This window comes from Pyrgilauda ruficollis, unplaced genomic scaffold (genome assembly GCF_017590135.1).
Source record: "Pyrgilauda ruficollis isolate IOZ18807 unplaced genomic scaffold, ASM1759013v1 scaffold15, whole genome shotgun sequence".
Classification (NCBI taxonomy): domain Eukaryota; kingdom Metazoa; phylum Chordata; class Aves; order Passeriformes; family Passeridae; genus Pyrgilauda; species Pyrgilauda ruficollis.
This window is the reverse complement of record NW_024513654.1, coordinates 7,736,650-7,755,304: the sequence shown is the minus strand read 5'-3', so window position 1 is coordinate 7,755,304 and position 18,655 is coordinate 7,736,650. Positions and strand designations below refer to the sequence as shown.

The 18,655-nt window shown below is 41.5% G+C and overlaps 1 protein-coding gene across 15 annotated transcripts in view; it reads right to left on the bottom strand.

Annotated features, from left to right (window-relative positions):
- ABLIM1 (actin binding LIM protein 1) overlaps nt 1–18,655 on the bottom strand; it is a 139,867-nt gene that overhangs the window by 12,437 nt on the left and 108,775 nt on the right. For 8 of the 15 annotated variants that reach the window (XM_041460935.1, XM_041460940.1, XM_041460936.1 and 5 more), the window contains 4 exons: nt 14,366–14,401; nt 13,026–13,155; nt 4,639–4,743; nt 2,297–2,344 (listed from right to left, as the gene is read on the bottom strand). In XM_041460935.1, coding sequence (XP_041316869.1) covers nt 2,297–2,344; nt 4,639–4,743; nt 13,026–13,155; nt 14,366–14,401 — 319 coding nt within the window. The remainder of the gene's footprint in view (nt 1–2,296; nt 2,345–4,638; nt 4,744–13,025; nt 13,156–14,365; nt 14,402–18,655) is intronic. The other 7 variants (XM_041460943.1, XM_041460944.1, XM_041460949.1 and 4 more) reach the window with 2 other exon arrangements.

The window sequence follows — 18,655 nt, the reverse complement described above, 5'->3', positions numbered from 1 at the left end:
TGGCAAAATTTTATACTCTACAAGAAGTTAGTTTTCAAAAGCAAACATTTTCATGTTTTGCTTTTCCAACTGCAGTTTGAAGCAAAGCAATGCCTTTTTCTTGCCAATAGATTGGAATCAAAGCTTCCTCTCCTCCCGCATCCCCACCCCAAAGATAACCCCAAATCAGCTTTGGATTTTACTAGGGTTTCACAGTGTAAGAATGATTATGCAAGAGTGAGAAAATGTAGCCTAACAGTATTTGCCAATATCTCCTAAGGACAGCTGATTATTTATGAAGATGAGCTCAGATTTATGTACTAATAAGCTTTCCCTCTACGGGAAGCAAACAAATAGATCAGAGTAACAGCACAAATCCTAACACTACTGATGCTAATTATTTTATCTGTGAAAAGCAGCAAAACAAAGGAAAAAAGAAACCTGAAACTAATATGTTTAACTAGGGGATTTTTTTTTGTGCTGCATGCCCTTGCTTAGAGCATTCAGTTGTAGTAAAACCAGATATGAACTTATTAATAAATACTAAACTCCATTAAGATCAACCTGACAAGGCAAGGCACTTGCAAAGCAATGAACCTCACCAACAAAATAGCTTGGTAGAAGGGCTTCCACTTAAATTCCATTTTAAGCCAAAGCCTTGTCAAAGCATGTGAGGATGTGCATTATGGCTTTCTCTTCTTAAAAAACAAAAAGAATCATCTAATAGGATTCAGTGTATATTAAACCCAAACTTAACTACGTCTGAGCCAGAAAATGTTAGCTCAAATCACCTTTGCTTATATGAGGCTATTGTATCAGTAGCAATGATTCCAGAATTTTCTTTCCTTTTCTCTTTTTTTTTCTTTTTTTAACAGAAAGACATTTTTTAACAAAGTGATGCGCTGTGTTGCTCATCCAACACATTCCAGGTAGTTGAGCAATGTCAGTGTTAGGTATCACTGGGAATTCTGAGCAGCTGATGGTTGGAAAACTCTAAGCATAACTGCAGGCATGGAGGAGGCTGGTCAGAGTTTACAAAAGCATGACTTCAAACAGTACTTACGTATTAGAATTGGTGATGTCAGTGGTTAAACATTCACATGTTAATGGGAGGTGAGGAGATACATTAAAACCGTAAAAATAAACAGAAAAAATGTTAAGACTTTTTTTTCAAAATGAGTTTATGGTTTGAAACTTAAAAAAAGAAAGAGGGGAAGACCCTGATGTGATACCAGAGCAGCGTAATCTGCAGTGCTCACTCCTGACTACAGAATGGACTTGTGGGCTTCCTGCTCACCCCAGCTCAATGGCTCTCAGCCTACTGTTCATCTAAGCCCTGCAGTGCTGCTGATTTGCTACTTAACCCTAAATACATTTCACTGGATAAAACATCTGCAAAGGGATGAAAAGTCAGTCTACAAATAGTGGAGTCATCTGTCTTTCACTGAGGTAAATAAAAACCATCTCCTATGCACAGCTGTCTGTCCACAGCAGGAGGAATAAAGGAGTGAACACACTCCTTTATGATGATTCCTCTATAATGTTCCTTATAAGAGTGAACACACTCCTTTATGATGCAGCCTTCTCCTGTGGGACTAAAGACAGGCAAGGCTGTGGGCTTCTGCCATCATCGCCATTTCAGACTTGCTATGACACCACCAACACCAAAAAGCTCAGAGCACTAACACTGCTGTCCAACTCAGAACCCAAACACCTGGAAAAACAAGTACAGCAAACTACATGAGCTGCATCACATGGCTGAGAGTCAAATTAGCCCTGTCACTGATAAGTCACCTATAACATCTTCACTAATTAAAGATTCTTATTTAAAACAACATTAAATTAAAGAGTCTTATTTAAAACCCCATTTGGAATTCCAGTCTGATTATAACATCTCCATCTTTGCTGCTGAAATAAATTATTGTACTGTATCTGTTTAATATAAGGTATTTTGTTAAGTCCCTGTCAGAGATCAGTCTACTGTTAATCCATTTTAACATGACCAGTACCTGTACTCTTAAAATAAAAGCTTAAAGAAGAGAAATGCTGGAAGGTATCATAATGCAAACAGCAAAATGTCAGCCAATAACAATTTTGCCATTAATATCCACATGGCAAGATTAAGCCATATAATCCAAACAAAACAACAGGCTTTAAAACATAATCACTTTCCAGGACATGCAATTACAGCTGCTTCAAGCTTGGACTACTAAATTTTTGTGCTTGCAAAGCAAAAACTGAATGCTTTTCACTAATTGCACACTTTTAAATTCAGTTGACACTTCAGTTTTGGAATAAAAAGGGAAAGGTCATTTACCGTGCTGTTTGTAGATGGGTGGTTTCCTGTAAATGTTGACACCTTGATCTGTGATATTAAGAAACAGAAAAAAGGGAATGTGAAAACTACTTCAGTTGTAGATAAAGATAACTCAACCACTAGAGCAATAGATAGACCAAATCAAGGATGTAGCACAAGAAAAAGCCAGAAAACTATTTCTAGTATTATACAAAAACAGATTATTTAAAGAAAAGAAACATAACAACAAGTGAAAAGTCAAAGACATGAGGTATGAAGTCCTTTGGAGCTGATTCTGTAACATGTGGATGCATCAACTCATGAACCATCAATTTTAAAGTGGGATAAAAGAGAAGAAATGTAAGCAGGCAAGACATTTCAATGGTGAAGATACAAGCCATTTGGGGAAAACTACCCCAAATAACTTTTCTGTGGAAAATTGTGCTTCAGTCAGAACAGCTCAATTTTCTTTCCAACTGACTGGCTGGATTGAACAGAGGAGAATGCAGTGAGCCTACAATTCACTTCAAAATCCAGAGAACAAAACAGCCACCTAGAACACTGCTATGAACAGGCAACAACAGCCACACTTCAGTGAGTCAAAGGGATTCTTTATGCCGTGTTCACTGATATGCTACTACTTCTCAAAACATAAGGACAGATTTTTCTTTTTTCTGTAATTTTTTTACACAAGGCCCACCATATTGCATATTACCAATGTAAATCAGAATAAACACTTCCCAGAACTCTAATGCAGTAAAATCTACAGCATGTCTAAATTATACCACATTTTTCCAAATAATAATCTAAGACAGGAACCATTTTGTTCTAAACTACCTTCCCACCCCAGCCAACATTTCATGTATTCAGCAGAGCAACAAATACAGAAGCTAATCCAAAATCAGCACTACAGTGCAAAAATGTGCCAAAATCTTATTAGAAGAGCAAACTGAGCTACAGGGAGCTAGAAAATTAATGTCAGAAATCCATCTTGCTACTTTATGCTGCCTGAAAAAAGTTTTCAATTACATTAGAGTGAAAGATGAAAAGGAATTTCAGAAAAACATGTGCTGTATCACAGATCCAATTAAAGTCTTATAAGAGACAACTTTGCCTTTGGTGTTAAGGAAAGTTAAACTTAAAAATCTATTGAAACAGAGGCAAATCTTACTCTGCAGAACCCTACATCCTTAAATAAACAGGCAAACTCATTGCACACAAAGGCTGTGGTATTTAATTCCTGTGTGGAACCTGTTATGGCCACTTGACCAGGAAACAGGTAGGAACATTTCAAGGGTAATCATGCAGTCCTTCTGCGCACACGGACACCAGAAAGCTCCAGGGAGGATGGGAGCACAGCTCCTTCCGTGGCTGCAGGGCCCCAGCTGGCGAGGAGAGCTCCCACACCATGCTCCAGGTCATTTCTCACAGCTATTCATGCAATTAGGCTTGAGTTTAGGTGAGGCACTGAGAGCCAGGTGAGCTTAAGCGGTTAAAAGAGCCAACCTCAGCCAAGCCGGGTCACCCTGACTGAAAGGGGGGGTGCACAAACTGTTTATCTGCCAGATTTGAGGAGAGGAGGAAGGGCAGTAACTTCTGGCAGTGAGGAGGAACACCAGGCTGAAAGGAATATGAAAGTAACTGGACAGAACAAGGCTTTCAGCTAGTGCTGAAGCAGCCAGATGCATGTCCAAACCCTAGGGACGCACAGCTCATCCCATCAAAATCCAAGTCATATGGTTTTCTCAGATGCTGGAAGAACTGCAGAGCTCGCTTCAAAGCAGAGACTGCTCTCTGTAGAAAGGACATCCTAAGGCACACATATCCTTGTGGATCTGCAGGACTCTCTGAGGACACCAAGCCATTGCACAGAACAAGAAACAACCTCACCTGCTTTAAAAAGAAAGGGACACTAAACTAGAATTGCTGTGTTAAGACTGAAACCAGCCACAACAATCTGAATGAACAATATATGTAATGGCTTACTGGCCATCTCTTTTCTGCATGTGACTCAAAACCAACTCCTCTAAAATTAGGAGAGCTATGCTGGCACTCAGCTGGTGCAACTGGGAGAAAAATCAGGCCCTACATAGTTCATATACAGTTCACAGGCCATCGAACAACAATGAAAAATTAAGCATCCTAAGAGTGAAACACCTGACCAAGAGAGCAGCCAAAAAATCACAATAAACCCCTGTGTTTCTTAAGGCACTACTCCTCTCAGCAAGCCCAGAAGCAGTTCCAAATCCTGAGGGTGCAACCCATGGTAAACGGTGTGAAACGATGGAGACAAGACAGAAGTTACAAAGGCTACATTCTACACTGTGACAGGACAGCGAGACACACACAGTGCCAGCTCCTACCTGGAACATGGAAATGTTTAGGGGCCTGAGCGTAAGTTGGAGTGAGAGGGCGACTGTCAGGCCGATAGGGGACAGGGGAGTTCCGACCGCTGGACGGCTCATTGCCTCCAATGAAAGAATGGAGAAAACAAAATGAGAAGAGGGAGAGCAATAATAAAAAAGAAAATTAAAAATTAAAAAAAAAAAGCAAGCCCAATCAAACCCAAACAAAACTGGTGGAATCAAAACCTCCAGGGAGAAAAGAAGCTGAACTAAAAGTATAAATACAAACAATAAGCAGAATTAGTAGTAGCCCTGGTGACTTTTTTCCCCCCTGATATTCCTGCAGAGACAAAAATTCATGTTCAGGCTGGAGTTGAGGTTTGAGCAGCTCAGACTCATTCTGACGGCATGCAGGCAGGAGCTGTGCACTCGTAGCTGGTGATTAGATGAGCAGTATAGAAAAGAAGAATGGAAGGTTACTTAGCAATGATTTTTTAGTACGGAGATTGATATTTGGAATTAAAAGGCGCAAACACGGAGCAGAGTAGTTGATATGCAAACCCAAAGCAGAGAGAAGCAGATGCTGGCAGGTACTACAGTTCACTAAACCAAAAGTGTACAGAAACCAGAAACAGAAAATAGCTATTAGGTCACTTGGCCCATATCAAAAGGCATAACTGTTCCACCAACACTCTTTCATTGGTTTAGGAAAATTCTGATACGGCAAAATAATTTGTAAAGCAGTGCAGCCCATCTGGTGGCTGCACACACCTCGTTCGTGCCGCTCCAAATCTCTGTCGATGCTAAATTTGTTTCTGATGACAATACTTCACCACTGCTGATTCAGCAAAGCTGAATCTAGTACCTAAAAACCTTAGTTCTAGTTCATACACACAGTTTGTGCCATTTGGAGGATTACTCTTCCTGAGACTACCCCTCTGCCTCCTGACAATGCAGCACAGCAATCGAGCGGCCCTAAAAGTTTCTGTGCCGTGTCAGGGTTGAGTGAGGGCTGCTGCACAACCACCATGGTGGAGCCTGAGGATCAAGACTTAACAGCCAGATATCCATTCACATCTCTGGGTGTGTACCTTGAAAGAATGCAGCTGCCTCTTTTATTGTACCGTTCATCAAACTAGAGCAAACTCACACAAAGAAAAACCATCCACATGGGTGCTTGTTGCACATGGGAGGGGGTGACCCCAGCAGTGAAAAGCAGGGGAACATCAAATCCCTGCCATTTTTAGAGTATGCACAAGGGCTTAAAAAACCCTAGAAATGTTGATTAAGAAAGCAGGGGAAAAAATGTAGAGAGGGGGAGAGAATGATAACAAATACAGAAGGGCTATAAAACATAAGAAAAAATAAATTTCAGGCCTGCTTCCTGTGTCCTGTTAGAGGACCCAAAATCATAGACTCAGCACACTATTTATCTATTTGGGGTGGGGAAATAGGTGTGGGAGAAGGAAAAAAGAAGTTTTCTTTACAATTTACACAAGAAATCCTCTTTTACTTGAACAGTCATCTACCAATCTAAAAGGCACTAAAGGGAACAAAAAAGCTCTTTTACAAACCTTGCTGAAATGTGCACCAGAGGCTTCAGCCAGTATACAAGTTAACCACTACATATGAATGTTTTAAAAATTACATGCAAAGTTCAGGGGGGCTTGGCTATACAAAATTCGTCCAGAAGAATGCATGTGCAAAATTCTGTATTTAGCACTTAGACATTTGAGCCCTAAATGACATGAAGCTCTCTCAACCACATGTGTTGATGGTGGTTTTCTATTCTGAGTGCAGTGATTCTGGCCAGCTAACAGTAAGGGCTAGGTTTGCTAACCTGAAAAGCAGCATGAATGGTTAAACATTATTGATTATGTCAATCTATGGCTCATTACTTAGCAATGCCAATATTGTCTTCTACTTCTCCACCCACTGAGATGTTGTGATGGTGAAACACCTCACTTCATTTTACTTACTACTTAGCAATGCCAATATTGTCTTCTACTTCTCCACCCACTGAGATGTTGTGATGGTGAAACACCTCACATCATTGTGAGGTGTTTCTTGATTATGTTTCTTGATTCTACCGAGAAATTGAGTTACTTTTCAGCAAAATCATTGTTTTATAAGGAAAAAAAAACCCCATCAATATTAATATGTCTTGAGGTACAGTTAGTCATTTATAGAGAACACATCGCTCTGCCTTTTTGCTTCCTTTGGCAATTATACTCAATGGAAGGGAAAAAACAAAAGGGATTTATTCACCTGTGGACTTGTCTCAACAGAGGAGTCACAAATACATTTTACCTGTTGGGAACTGGTAGACTAAATATGTGCATGTTCAATTTGCAATGCTTCTATCACCAACACTACAAATACAGGGAAGAAACCCTTCTTAGACCCCTCTCTATCTCTAGACACAACTAAGTGTGCTCACACCCATAAATGTATGCTGGCTGGTCTTGCATCTGATAATTTGTTCAGAGAGAACTGGACATGTTGTATAAGGCACCCAGCACCAGGCAGAGTTACTGTGGTATCATCCTGCATGTGATGCTTTACAGATGCCTCTGTTGGCTTCTATTTCCTAGGGTACCTAATGACTCCTGCTAGTAGTAACAAATAACTTCCCTTTACACTTCCTAGGATGGCAGCCTCATTGCCTCCAATCTGTTCAAAAAGGAATGGTACATCCACTTAAGATTCCCATTAGGCCATCCCTGAGGAGCCCACTCTCATAACAAGGCTTAAGTGCTTGGGATGCAGCTGCAAAACCACCCACAATTTATGGAAGCAGTGCCAACATGTGTGGAATGTGCACATGCACAGAGGAAAGCAGAGCTCCTGGCTGCCTGTGCCTGTCTCCCAGGGCCTCATGGCCAGCCTGCTTGCATCTTTACATAAAAACCCATTAAATTTGGGTTCCCTGCCTGCACAGAAATGGCTCTCTTACTGTTGCAGATATGCTGTAACTACTCTTAACTCCCCAAAGCAACAAGAGCACTCCAGTTCACCAACACTGTAGAAAGACCTAATTCTCACATTCTTGTCATGAAGTTGAATATGTCTGTGTGTAGGTGGGGGGATGTTAAGAGATAATGGAACAAGCTTAATGTAAAAATCAATCACTACAGCACAGCAAAAGGGAAATTCAGAGACTTTTTTTACTTTCATTCTCTTTGCCCCATCAGGTAGTTGTTTTCTACAGCTGAATTTGTTAGGCAAGCTGCCCTAACAGCCAAGAATAGAACTGCTTGCCCACACACAGCCCAGTGTAATGCAGGTCCCTGCTGCCTTCTGAAGGGCTCACCACTGGGCTCACTGCGGGATTCACAAGCTCAGCTCACAGAATCAGGCCAAAAAACCCATATGCAACCAGCACTGAGCCTTCTGTCAGGCTCCAGTTTAGTTGCTCTATTTCTGAGCAGACAGAGGAAAACAAGCTCAACATTACCTGAAACCCTTACTCCTATTCAGGTTTTGTCAAACTATCATACATCTTCTTGTCCAGATGTGCAGACCTGATTTCACACACAAAACTGACAATCATTGAAAAGCCAATACACAAACGTCTTCCAGAGCAGAACTTTCACCTGCATCCACAAAACCCTGGAAATAGTTACCAGGTACAGAAAGCATTTGATTTCAGAGACCTGCCTCAAGGAAGGAAAGGGGGAACCTGTGAAAACCAAGGTCCAAATTCTCTATGAAGGTGGGTAGACTCTTCATGGGAAGGTCTGTCAGAGCAAAGGAATACACATTACTTTGGACCACTTTTACATGGAAATCTTATGGGGGCTTTGCAATATTCTTGAATGCCTCTGAAAAATTCTAGGCATGCAAGATGAAATCCTGACTCTCAATGAGGGTTTTGTCTCTGATTTCAGAAGGGTCAGGGTTTCTTTCATTCGTGGACTTGTTTTGATTCTTTCATAGCAAAGACAGTGCTTTATTGAGACAAGACCAAATTCAATGGAGAGTCCAAATTAGATTAAATGAAGTCTAAGCTGATGTATATTACACACTCTTCCAGCTTTTTCAACATATATGTTACATCAACAAACTCTCACTCTAAGGCGTGTCTAGCCCCTTTCACTCCTCCAATTTCTTTACTTTTGGCTGTGTTTATGAGGTTTAATCATTATGCTTCTTTAAGCCTTATGTTGTATGAAAACACACTGAAACTGGTCTAAATGTCTTCTTTTCTGGCCTGAGTATACAAAATAACACAGGTGTAAAGTGTCATATTACACTTCAGTTATCATTATGCTGCTGGGAAATCATGCCCCTTTACCAAAGCAGTTGAGACCATGATCTGTATTTTCTGACTCCTGAAGGGAAAAACCCCAAAAGTTATTGTTTTGTGAAATCTTTCTCACAAACCAACATCAAGGTCACCTTCTTGCTAAAAGTACAAGTGAGAAAAGCTGAGCCACTAAAAAGATCACATGGTACCTCTTCTGTCACAGCAATACAAATTTGAGCTTTCAGGAGCTTGGCTGAGTTATGACACATAAATGCTGTTCAGGCCTTCAGAAAATTGAGGATTCCTACTTCTTTCAGGACATACCTGGTAAAAACCATACTCCCCCGCTCTGTCTACAGCACTTGCAATCCCACACAGCCTTTTCCAGCAATAACTGAGAAAGATACCTGACCTAGATGCCAAGGTGATTCTTTGCAATCTGAAAACAATAAGCATGGATTTCCAATAGTTCTTCTCATCTGTCTGTTGAAGAAGCTATTTTCTCAACAGAAAAAGAATGAATGCCACCTGAAAGAGTGTGAGCATTAATTTGGATTTACAGCAAAGAAAGGTTGAAACTGCAAGGGCTATGAATTAACTGCATGCTGAAATGAGCAGTATAGCTATTTTTAAGGGTCCCAATCTTTTTAAGTGAGATTTTTTTTTAAAAATAGAGACATAGCAGAAAAGTGGACAGTGCAGATTATCAAAAGTCATCTTAAAAAAGGGAAGAGTAAAATTAATGGTGGTGATCTGAATGCTTAAAGAGCTATGATGTTGAGATCTATTAGCATTTCTTGAAACTTCATGACAATAACTTTCTTACAATTGCTTTTGATTATCTCCAGTTTGAATGAATACAGAATGAATATCTGTATTAGTCAAGGGTGCCAGATTGGAATCTATGTTCAATTTACTCAACTTTCTCTTTTTGAGCTCTTGTAGGTGATACAAGCTCTGACCTTCTCCCCTCAAACAGAAGAGATGGCCCAGCCAAATACTCCAATAGAACTCAGAGTAAAACCACATTCACAAAAAGCAGGAAACAAAACTAAAAGCTTGCTGAGCTAAATGAGTCCCTTGAAGGGACTCAGCGAAAGAAGAATCCTCCTCCAAATCAAACCATAGAAAGTAAAAGATTGAAGAAAAGACCAGGTCCTCAAATAATGTAAATCCTTGCAGTGCTACTGCCTTCAGCAGAGCCTGCTGATCTGCACTAGTTGAGGAGAGGCCTAAAGATTTTAATGTGATTTTGTTGGGCCCTAATTAGTGCCAAGGTGAACAACAAAGATTAAGATCCTTTTCGCCATTGATCTTTATATAATGTCTTTTTTTTTCTTCTTCATAGTTTTGGTCACCTTGCTCTCACTCAGGCAATGCTGTAATCAAATTTTCACTGCATGTTTTAAGAATGGGGCAGTAATAATTAAATTTGATAAACTAATTTCTGAAGGGATTGTTGTGTACTGCTTTAGACAGAAGCTAAATTCGGCACATACAGGTTCTGAGTAACAAATGAGAATGCTTTTCTGTGTATTTCTACCAGGTATAAGCTTGGTGACTCTTCAACTAGGGCCCTTAGAAATGACATATTTCCTCCAAAAAAAAGGACATTATGTCTATTCTACACATAGTTCTGAGTGCAACAGCACATTTCGAGGCATGCTCAGCTCCACAGCCATAGGCAACCTCCCAGAGACACGCCTTGACAGCTCTGCCAGGGCGCTAACACATCTCCAGCCTGGAGGGTACTCCCTGGAGAGAGGCCTGGCTCCTTACCTTTGACATGGGGGATGAAGTGGTGTCGGAATGGGGAGTTGGGGCGGGAGTCATGGAGCGCGGGGCCGCTGGAGCGCGGGGGTGCCACGCGCCGCGCGCCCAGAGCCAGCAGCTCTGCGGCGGCGGGGAGGCGGGGGCAGGACAGAACGGAGACAAAGAAAAGCAATAAGAGACAGGCAGGGAAGGAGGCTTCGAAGGAAGCAGAAAAAAAAAGGCATTGAACAATTAGGATTCTGGAAAGAAGGAAGGAGAAAAAAACAACAGAACGGTTAAAGACGCACCAAAGGGCCCGTAAATGTTAAGACATAATTACAGGAAGTGTTAGGAGAGAGGCTTAGGTTTGAACTGCATCGCTAATTTAGCATAACATCATTGGCTTAACGAGCTTCTGAGCAATGCCTTGTTACCAGAAAGTAGCCTGCTACCAGCATGCAAACATCACAAACACTGACGCTCAATTAGTTAAGAAAGCAGCTGGTTTGAAAAGTCCCTGACCAAAAAATGTCAGTCAAGAGGCATGCAAGCTGTTTTCTATTGTTTTAAGACATTCCAAAAATGCTGCCAACATCAGCTAGGGCACCAGGGGTGGAAAAGGCTGCAAACTTTTTCAGAACTTGTAGCACTCGATTTTTGAAGAACCTTATCCTGACAACGTCAGTACAACAGTTCACTTCTCTCTCAAGGGCTAGCTGGGAGCAAAAGAGAAGTGATCTGGGGCCACTGAGTTTATTCAGAGAGAAATTATTCTTGCAAAATAACATGGTGAAAAGAAGTGCTCTTAGGAGGAAAAATCCATATATATTTGAGCTATTACTCAATAAACAATTACCAAAGGAAAATTATTAAGTAGCTTTAACAATTACCCCAAAACAGGGTAGGAAACACCAAATGACAAATTATACAGAATTACTTCTGTGTCATATGAGGACCAGTAACAGGTGAGCCCAAGATGAGATCATCTGAACATAGATAAGTTTGAACAAATATCTCTCCAGAAAATCCTTCAGGCTGTGGACTTTGGAAGATTTTACATTGGATCACAAGTCTGGCTCGAGCCCATCTGCCCATCACAAGAGTTACATAAACTGAGATTGCTTCTGGGGAAGGTCTTTGACTGAACACAGTCAGTAAAACTCAATCACAGTCAAGTCTGGAATAGGACCTGGATTTGTTCATATCCGTGAGACAACAGATAAAAATGGAAAAATCCCCTCAGACATGGAGAACCAAGGGACAGAAGTTTGCAGCTTTTTCACGTTTTCAAGTCTCTTTCAGTTTCAGTTGTAACGTCGTCTTAAAACACAGCCATGCTGTCAGCACTAAGTATCAGACACAATTTGCTTCTGTCCCACCTCCCTTGGGTCCCTTAAATAAGGCATTCACTGACAGACACAATTGGCTGCTTTCAGCCCACCCCCACTAGGAAATGGCTACAGCATTCAAGTTCCACAGTGGTGGCTCTATGATAAATCTTTAATTTTAAAAATGCAGCTCCTATTGCATATGGGCTTTTGGCATCCCAACTGTTCAGCTGTAATCACCAAGGAAGATGAAACCCTGCAATTGTATCAATTAATTTAAAAACAGATCACAAAGGTTTAATTCATCACCATACACAACAAAATCAGTCTTGAAAAGTCTTCAATGAATAGCATGTAGCCATACATTTTTAAGCATTTTGGGTGCGGATGAACAGTTCATTTTCATATCTTGCTTTTAGATACATAACCAGTAATTTTGAAGACACTGGGAACCTGAATGACCTGTACATTTTCTATACTGTACATAGGACTTGTATGTCACTGCTAAAACAGAAAGTAAAGTATGTTTTCAAGTGTTCCCAGACAACTGCCTACAGCTTTAATTAAACAGATACTTCCTGAGTCCATGTCTTAAAAAATGACAAGCAATTTGGAACACATGGGTGTTTTGCTTCTGAATATGAGATTCTATGGCTGCACCAAGCTTTAAAGGAATTTTTTACAAGGGAATAAACCTAAATTGCTAACTTCTGTACAGTCAAGCCATAATTTTTGTTTCCAATATGTGATACTTTTCCCAAAATCCCAATGAACTTTGCGATTCACTGCTGCAAAATTTCGCTTGCTTTCAGAAACATACAAATATTTTTAAAATAACTGACTGGAAACAAAACCAGAAGATGCATATTTATGATGCAAGAAACAGTCAGCCTAGTGCAAAAGACTACGTCAATCCAGAATAAAAAAAACAGGTAGAAAATGAGACATTAAAATATACAACAATTTTTCAATCCTAAACTTCCACTTCTAAGAGAAAGAAGTGCTTCACTGCACCACTGAGTGGCATAATAAAGAAACAATATTTTTGCATGGATTTGCAATGCAGTTGGCCTTACCAGGTCTGTGGAAGTGCTGGGGGGAACGTGACATGGTGGGGGTGTAGCTGTGCCGGCTGTACACGGGAGAGTTAATGGAGCCCTGGCTGGTAGACCGGTGAATCATGCGGTCCCGAACGTCCTGGTAGCCCTGCAGGACAGAGGCAGCCACTGGTAAATGTAAAAGCACAGAACACATTTTTAGCAGCACTAAAGTTCTGTGGATCTGAAGGCATCAGCAGAAGCGACTGAAATAGCAACACCCCTTAAGCTTTCAACCTACTTAATTAGCTCTGCTCTCCAAGGACCTGCTCCAGCCCATTTTTATAGTCAGAATTCAGTCGTGGAAGGTTCCAGCTCCACCTGTAATTTCTATTAAACTCTACAATAATCCTAGATTTGTCCACATTCCCTGACTCCACAAGGGAAGCTGCATCCAGAGCATGTGTGTCCTGCACTGGACACAAGACACACGAGCCATCAGCAAGCTAACTTGGAGACCAGAAAGAATTCAATAGCTGCAGCACAGAGCTCTCTGTGGCTAAACAGACCATATGTCACCAGCTACATCAGCAGGTATTTATATCCAAATCAGATTTATAAAAACATGACACCTTCTACGGCAAAATTCAGTTTACTTGGTTTCCTGGGGGTAAAAAAAGCCAATGAAAGAAACAAACAAAAAAACCTCAAAACAAACTACACCCTCACCCCCCCCACCACCCATCCATGAAGCAAACTAAACCAGCACTGATTAATGCATGAAGATTTACAAGAAATTTTACAGTTCCTTAATTTTTAACTAGTAGCAATAAGTGCAGCTTTTATGTTGCAAATAAGCAACAGGATAATGCAATGATAATGACTCTGCAAGGGCATCTATTGTATCCTGACAAATGACTTCCCAACATATTATTATGATGTTCAAATTAACTCCTCCAGCAAAGCAAAACCAAACCAGACCATAGTTACGTTTTCTTCAAGACAAAATTGCAAATGTTTCAGCAGCAAACATGGGTTGTTATTTGGATGCTCAGAGCAGCATTTTATCTGCTGTAAATCCTGCAGCTCTCGAGACCTGAATCTGCCTGTGCCACAAGGAGCAGGAATGCACCAAAGTGACGCCTGCTGGACAAAGGGTTCTGCTCCAGTGGGAGGAGTGGCAGCTCCACTTCTTGTACAGTAAAAGCTTCAAGTTTCCTTCTTATAAATAGTTTTTGTTAAGTTTCAACATTGAGAAAACATGCCTGTGTGGCAAACAGAGATGGATCTGACTGACAACCAACCCAAGGCCTGCACTGGCTGAGGGAGTAATTCTAATCACAGTAGGACACGGCCCCCAAAGGTTCCACCAAACTTACTTCTGCAGAAGGGGTGGGTGATAAAGTCCTTGGAGACTGAAAAGACATAAAAAATAAGGTTATGAAATATCATTGCGTATGCTGGGCCAGAAAATGGTAATCTAAACATTGCTGCAGGTACTCTGACATATGACAGTGTAAAGTGGCAATGCAGAAATTACTGAGACCATTCCAGCACTGGAACCTGCTTTTTCCACATGGCTCAGGGACTGGTCCATAAATCATTGATGTTTAAAGTTTCTGGGAGAATCTTTTTAAGTGTGATTAATCCGTCAAGTACCATGCAAGTTCATCTTAGCCATCTAATCATTGTGGTAATTAAAACATAGCTGTAAAGATCAAAATCAGAAGGAGTTATTAATTTAACAACCATGCCTGTCATGAAGAAATCTTTAAAATGGAAACCAAAAGTAAATAAACTTAACTCAGAGCTTTGCATGGAAAATCAAAATACAGAATATCTTTCAGGATGAAGCATGTTTTCCCTCCAACGCGCACACTCTGGCAAAAATGTGCTTTTCCCCAAGGCCTTACATTTCATACCCATGCAAAGGAGCACGTAGTTGTCATCAACATTTCTTTGATATGACCTCCTTTAAATCTCTGTGCTCCTCCATGGTTACGTAAGGAGAACAGACAGGAATTACAAGAACTGTACAAAGGCCAGTGGGCAGAAATATGCACAATATTATGAAAAGTTTCTGTAACACATAGGGAAACTGAGGCAAGAAATGCCTTTAGAAGAAACATATGATTATGCATATGCTGATGATACAAACAAGAATAAAAGCTATGTGTAATTACCAGTTATGTGCTCTTCAACCACCAGGCAATTTGAAGCTGGGAGATCAGGATTATTTCCTTTGTGCACAAAACTTCAGTATTATTTGTCATAATAAACTGGGCAAGAGATTATGCTTTTAAATAAGACCACATTTATAGAATGATATAGCTATTAAGATAATAGAAGCAGAACTGCTGATTCTGGTCCAACTACTACACTAATGTACAACAGCAGTAGTGTAAAATGGATGCAGAGCTTCTGGTAATAAATATCCAGCTGGTAGTTATCCATAAATTTTGGATTGAGAGGCCATTCACTCTCATGGAGCTGGTGACACTGGGAATGCTAAGTATCCAAACAAAGGAGCAAAATTTTTTATTGGATACAGGACATCTCCTTTTCAATATATTTCCACAAAGCTGCTAAAAACTACTTTTGCTACTTTCCATCAAAGCCTTGAAAATCTTTTATATTCGTATTTTCCTAATTTCTATCATCTAACAGCAGCAGCTGTAAAAACCTTGCTCCACACAGTGCATTGGAACAACATTCTCTACAAAAACTGAAAGCTAACCTAAAACTTTCAAAATGAATGAAAAAAGCACGTTGTGAGGTGCATTCCCACATTTTTCTACTAACAATTCATGTGTTCGCTAAATAAATGAATTTCTATCATCTGCTGGTATCATCTACCTGGATGCTGAGGTAACACTACATTAAAAGGTAGTCACAGGAATCTAAGACAGCCCAGAAAGTAGCATGCTGAATCCAGGTATTTTTCCTTTCACGTATTTTCACTCCATCACTAGCTGACATGGTCTCATGGCTTTTTGGGAAATGGAAGCTCACTCTGCAGCCAAGTTACTGTTTCATCATGCACAGGTGAACTGGCAGATCTCAAACCCGGAGGCTGCCAAGGAATGTTTGCTTCTCCAGGTCTTTCAAAAGCAGGTCTGTCACAGAAGGCCACACTATGGTCAGTTTGAAATACACTGTGCAGGCGAGTGAGAAAAGCAGCTCCATCCCAGAACAGCAAGCCAGTGGAAATACAGTGATGGCTCCAGGAGAGGAACGGGAAGGGGAAAGGGAAAGGGAAGATAAAGAGGAAGAGGGCTTGTTCTGACCAAACTTCTATAAAAATTTATACTGCGACAGGCTCAATTCTCTATTGCTTTGAGATCTGAGAATCTCTTCTAATACCTGACGTGAGGTCATTTTGTTGTCTGGGAAATTTCTGCTAACTTTTACAGGTGTCATTCTGCATTTCACACTGATGCCATTTTAGCTGTCTTTTAACTGAACTACCAGGTGGGATCCCTGCTCCATTTGGAAGCATCTATCATGTTAGAAAAAATCCTTATTTCATGTCTGCTTGTTTAGAGAAAGGTGTTTCAGAGCATTTAGTGCTTTCAACAATCAGAATGCCTGAAATAAAGGACAGAGAGGTAAAGTGCTGCTTCCCAATATATACCCAACAAAAGCTGGAGCTGAGGAAAGACGGCCTCAGTGCCCACCAGGCTGCTGCTTGCAAGGCAGAAGTGACAGGTCCTGAAGAACCTGAATACCTGGCAGTTTCTGGGAACTTTCTCCTCGGTAGCAGACAATAAATTTCCTATCTGGTTTGTGTTTCCAAGGGCGAGGACAGGCGGAGCCAGCGCCGCTCCCCGCGAGAGGGCGCCGGGAGAGCGCGGGATGGGCGAGCGAGGGAGCGCGGCCGGGAACCAGCTCAGCCCAGCCCTGCCCAGCACTGCACTGTACTGCCCTGCCCCATCCTACCCTGTACTGTACTGCACTGCCCTGCCCTGCCCCGTACTGCACTGCCCTGCTCTGTACTGTACTGCCCAGCACTGCCCTGCCCCGTACTGCCCTGCACTGGCTCAGCTCAGCTCAGCTCAGCTCAGCTCAGCTCAGCTCAGCCCAGCTCAGCCCAGCCCTGTACTGCCCTGCCCCGTACTGCCCTGCCCCGTACTGCCCTGCCCCGTACTGCCCTGCCCCGTACTGCTCTGCACTGCACTGCCCTGCTCTGCACTGTACTGCCCAGCACTGCCCTGCCCCATCCTACCCTGTACTGCCCTATACTGCCCTGTCCCGTACTGCCCTGCCCCGTACTGCCCTGCACTACACTGCCCTGCCCTGCCCTGCCCTCCCCTGCCCTGCCCCAGGAGCGCATCCCCATGCCACCTTCTCAGCATCGCCATGCTGTTTTCTTGCTTTCTGTAGCTAAAATCTATCGTTTTCTTGCAACCTATTCCCTAGAATTAAGGTTTGTGTGCATCTCTGGATTAATTTTGGCTAATGTGCCTCTTGCGCATCTTCCCTCGTACACCCAAAAATCTCTCTTTGCTGAGACTAGTGATTTTTTTTTCTTTTTAAATCATGGTGAGGGGCATTTCTAGTTCTACAAGCATAAACTGAAGGTCCCCTTTTATTTACACCACATACACACCCTTTGCAAAGAGAACGCAGGATAAATCACTGCACAACTAAACATGTCACCTTCTTTGCTTTTTAAAGATGATGCGTACCTTGTACCAAGACTGCTGTCACTCGATTACCACGACACAAACACAGGGTAAGGGATCACTCCACCCCAATGGGCTTGTGTTCTCATTAGGGCAAGGAAAGGGATGAGAAACAGATACAAAGAGGTGAGGTAACTTGCCCAAGGTGACAGAAGTCAGCAGCAGCACTGGGTGAAAACCCGAGATCTGCTGAAAAGAAGGTGAGAGCCCCTTCTGTTTCCAGAACGAATTTTGGTAGTCACTAGAAATTAACTGATTTTAATGCTGGTGAAAATATGGTGTAAGAAAACCCCAAAGGCTTTTGCTTATTTCCAGAACAAGCATAAAAGCAGACAACTTACACCATATTGCTTTATCAGCTTCCAACACACTGCTTTGTCAGTAAGAAGCTCCCCTTTAAGGATTAACATATAGTTCACCTTCTCTGGTGAGATTAGTTCCCCCTGTGTGACTAACAAGAGACGTGTTTGTAGCAGGTTTTGTGGAATGGGTCAGGCCTGTTGGAACTGGTCAGAGGTCACCAATGCATCTCACAGTGGTTTTGAACCAGATGCCAGCTGGATTCACTACCAACATAAACTGGAGACGAGAAATTCTGTAATGTTCTGACCTGTTAATCTCTTATTTTATACCTTAGCTGAATTTCCAATTCATTATTTAAAAAATCAGCTCTATAAAACATTTAAGAACAAAGGAGAAAAACTGATGCAGTTCTGACCTGCTGGTGGGCAGAACACTGATAAGAAAGCAGATTATTAGTTACACTGATCTGGTGATCTACAGACCACTGGTGCCTAAATGATTTACTGTAATTCTTTCTTCTTCAACTTATCTTCATACTCAATTCAGTTACAGTCAGTAAGGTCACTGAGATTGCAGCAGTAAATCCATTTCCACATCCATTTAGATTTGCATTCAGGAAGACTGATTCACAGACAGATGATATTACATGACAAAGCCTGCTTCACAGACTGCACTGGAAGC